The sequence below is a fragment of the Sceloporus undulatus genome, chromosome 5 (assembly GCF_019175285.1).
Source record: "Sceloporus undulatus isolate JIND9_A2432 ecotype Alabama chromosome 5, SceUnd_v1.1, whole genome shotgun sequence".
Lineage (NCBI taxonomy): Eukaryota > Metazoa > Chordata > Lepidosauria > Squamata > Phrynosomatidae > Sceloporus > Sceloporus undulatus.
The window spans coordinates 116186204-116189460 of record NC_056526.1 but is presented as its reverse complement, the minus strand read 5'-3'; the positions used below and the strand labels follow the sequence as shown (position 1 = coordinate 116189460).

The 3257-nt window shown below is 42.5% G+C and overlaps 1 protein-coding gene across 4 annotated transcripts in view; it reads left to right on the top strand.

Annotated features, from left to right (window-relative positions):
- The window catches only part of RELL1 (RELT like 1), a 107958-nt gene that overhangs the window by 4677 nt on the left and 100024 nt on the right, over positions 1-3257 (top strand). For 2 of the 4 annotated variants that reach the window (XM_042467356.1, XM_042467355.1), the window contains exon 3: positions 985-1047. The exons of the other annotated variants lie outside the window; for them this stretch is intronic. In XM_042467356.1, the coding sequence (XP_042323290.1) occupies positions 985-1047 (63 nt within the window). The remainder of the gene's footprint in view (positions 1-984; positions 1048-3257) is intronic. 4 annotated transcript variants of the gene reach the window in all.

Genomic DNA, 3257 nt, shown 5'->3' with positions numbered 1-3257 from the left:
TTTTTTGGAGTCGACCTAAAAGGTTCATTGAATTGTTTTGAAGAACTCACACCATGCCCATTATCACCTGACATTTTAACTGGTCCTAATAAAGGTGGTGAACCTAAAGAGGCAGTTTGGTGTAGTGGTCTGAGTGTAGGACTGTGAATCTGGAGACCAGGGTTTGAAGCCTCACTCAGCCATGGAAGCCCACTGGGTGACCTTGGGCAAGTCACACCCTCTCAGCCTCAGAGAAAGGCAAAGGCAAACACCCTCTGAATAAATCTTGCTGAGAAAAATATTACTTTAGGGTTACCATAAGTTGGTAATGTCTTGAAGCCACACAACAACAATGGTCTTATCTAGGCCAGGAGTGTATATCACTAATGGTATCCATCACGTTTCTTTGCCATTAAAAAAATACCTAAATATAATTAGTTTGGGTGCCTCCAGAGCAAAGTGTTTCTTGCCACCTCATCTTTCTTGATTCCGACTCCAATATGAACTCATCATTATTATCAGGGAGCAAAGATTTCAGGTCGCCATAGATCAGGTGCTTGGCTTTGCATTGTGTTAGGAGATCTGCTAAAATGTACAAAACACAGAAAAGGTCTCCTGCTAACAATCTCAGAGGAGAAACTGCATGGTGCCCAAGTGACTAGTGAGAGTGCTTCAGAGCCCATTCTGTTGATGGGGTGATCAGGAATGACTGTGGTCAAGAAGAAAGTTGTGTGTACATGTGTGTAATGGCTAAATGGGCCACATGGTTGCGTGACAGTGCTTAGTGAAGTGTGTAGGTATATGAAAGACAAGAGATATTGTGTATGTGAGTAAGGGTAGTCAAAAGTAGAAGATTCTCCTCTATTTTCAGTGGTGAGTATACTTCTAGAAGGTACCTTTGTTGGAATAAATTAATTTCAGTGGTGAAATAGAAATGGTTTTTCTGCAATGCATAGTTTGTTGGAAAAGAACACTAGATTGAGTGTTCTTGTTTTGGTTACTTAGGGCTCAGACTCCATGTCTTCCTTGTACTCAAGACTATGAATGATCACAATGAAATATACAAAGGTAAGCTGCCACCCAGTAGCATTCTTTAATATATAGATTAGTTGGCTGTAGTTAATTAATTGTTATACAGTTGGCAGAATTCAGTCATTGTACCCTGCATGTGGAACGCCCCACCCAAAAGCTTGCTTGGAGTGGAGCCTGGTGTCTTTAGGGCATTCGCTTCCAATATTTTATTTAGTCAAGTCTTTTGACAGGTATATGGTTGATTTTAATAAGAAATCTTTTATTGATGGGTTGCTTTTTTAAATTGAGCTTTTTAAACATTAATTTAATGTTAAGGCTTCGGTTTCATAGAATCATAGAGTTGGAAGAGACCGCAAGGGCCATCCAGTCCAACCCCTTGCCATGCAGGAACTCTCAATCAAAGCATCCCCAACAGATGGCCATCCAGCCTCTGTTGAAAGACCTCCAAAGAAGGAGACTCCACTACATTCCGAGGAAGTGTGTTCCACTGTCGAGCAGCCCTTACTGTTAGGAAGTTCCTCCTAATGTTGAGGTGGAATCTCTGTTCCTGGAGCTTGCATCCATTGATTCGGGTCCTAATCTCTGGAGCAGCAGAAAACAAGTTAGCTCCCTCCTCAATGTGACATCCCTTCAAGTATTTAAACAGGGCTATCATATCACCTCTTAACCCTCTTTTCTCCAGGCTAAACATCACCAGCTCCCTAAGTCATTCCTCATAGGACATGGTTTCCAGACCCATCACCATTTTAGTCGTCCTCCTTTGGACACGCTCCAGTTTCTCAATGTCCTTTTTGAATTATGGTGCCGAGAACTGGACACAGTATTCCAGGTGGTGCCTGACCAAAGCAGAATAGAGTGAGACTATTACTTCCCTTGATCTAGACACTAAAATCGCATTGACCTTGTTAGCTGCCTCATCGCACTGTTGACTCATGTTCAACTTGTGGTTTACTTGGACTCCTAGATCCCTTTCACATGTAGTCTCATTCAGCCAGGTGTTCCCCATCTTATAACTGTTCATTTCGTTTTTCCACCCTAAGTGCAGTACACTCGTCCCCCGGGTTACGAAATTAATTCGTTCCGGCGCCATTCAGCACCCGATTTGAAAGCTGTTCACATCATCACAGTCCGGTGAGTTTAAGGGCACAGGGTAAGGATGGGGGAAAGAGAGCGATGACCCATCTATTCAAGTCCCTGTGTGGGGAAAACCTCAACCGTTTGTCTTGGTCATTCAAAATTTGTCGTTTGTGTGGGATATTTAGCCTTCTCTGTCAGCGAGCATGGTACCACAACAAACTACCGCTCAGGACTCTGTAGGATGGGAGCAATTGGCATTAACGCAGCACAACTGATATTTTTGAAGTCACGAGACCGCGATCAATCAAGTAGTACCACATGCCGGCTATGGATATTGAAAAAGAGGAATTTATTTACTGTGTGCCAAGCATGAGTGAATGATGTGCACATTGCCCAGGCAAAATCTGGGACACAATTGCAAAGATTTATAGCCATGGAATTTTCCCTTTCTAGATCGGGAAAAAAAAAACATACCTTTTGGACTATAAGGTCCCAGATGCACCATTATTCTGTCAATCTGTAGCTTCATAAGCATTGACTTTCCAAGATTGGTGTTTTCCCTTGCCTTCGTCGCCGGATGTACCTTTCATGTTCAGGAAGAAGGTGAACTTACCTCCTGGGTGTTTGCCTCCAATACACTTTGCTTGCTTCTGATGGGAGATCAACTCGGGGACAAGCAGTAGAAACCTCCAACCCCCCCAATTCATTTCCTTTTCTCCATATGTCTGCTGATCGAAAGTATTGACAAAAGGCCTTCTACTCTGTGTTGTTGCTAGAACACGAGATTATCCTAAATTACCTGAGAAGAAACCGATTTTTTGATCTTATAAAGAGCTTCAATTAATCCACCCCTGGTGACTTTCATTCTGACTTTTCTCGCCGTAAGTATAAGGCAGTCTATGCAATGAAGAAACAATTCCGGAAGACATACTTGCATACATGCCTGATGCACCCAAAGCGTAGTTTGGCGAGAGAGTGTGAGAAAAAGCCTATTTGGCTTCAAGCGCTCTGAAGGGTTCCACAAGTGACAGATACTTCTCTAAAGTATGGCCTTTACACCATTGCATAGATCTTAAATGGCTCTATAGCAAGGCACTTAAAATTATGGGATTACTGGAAAAACATTAGTTTATTATGAATACTTTTTTTGGTTGAGATTGCCGCAAGGG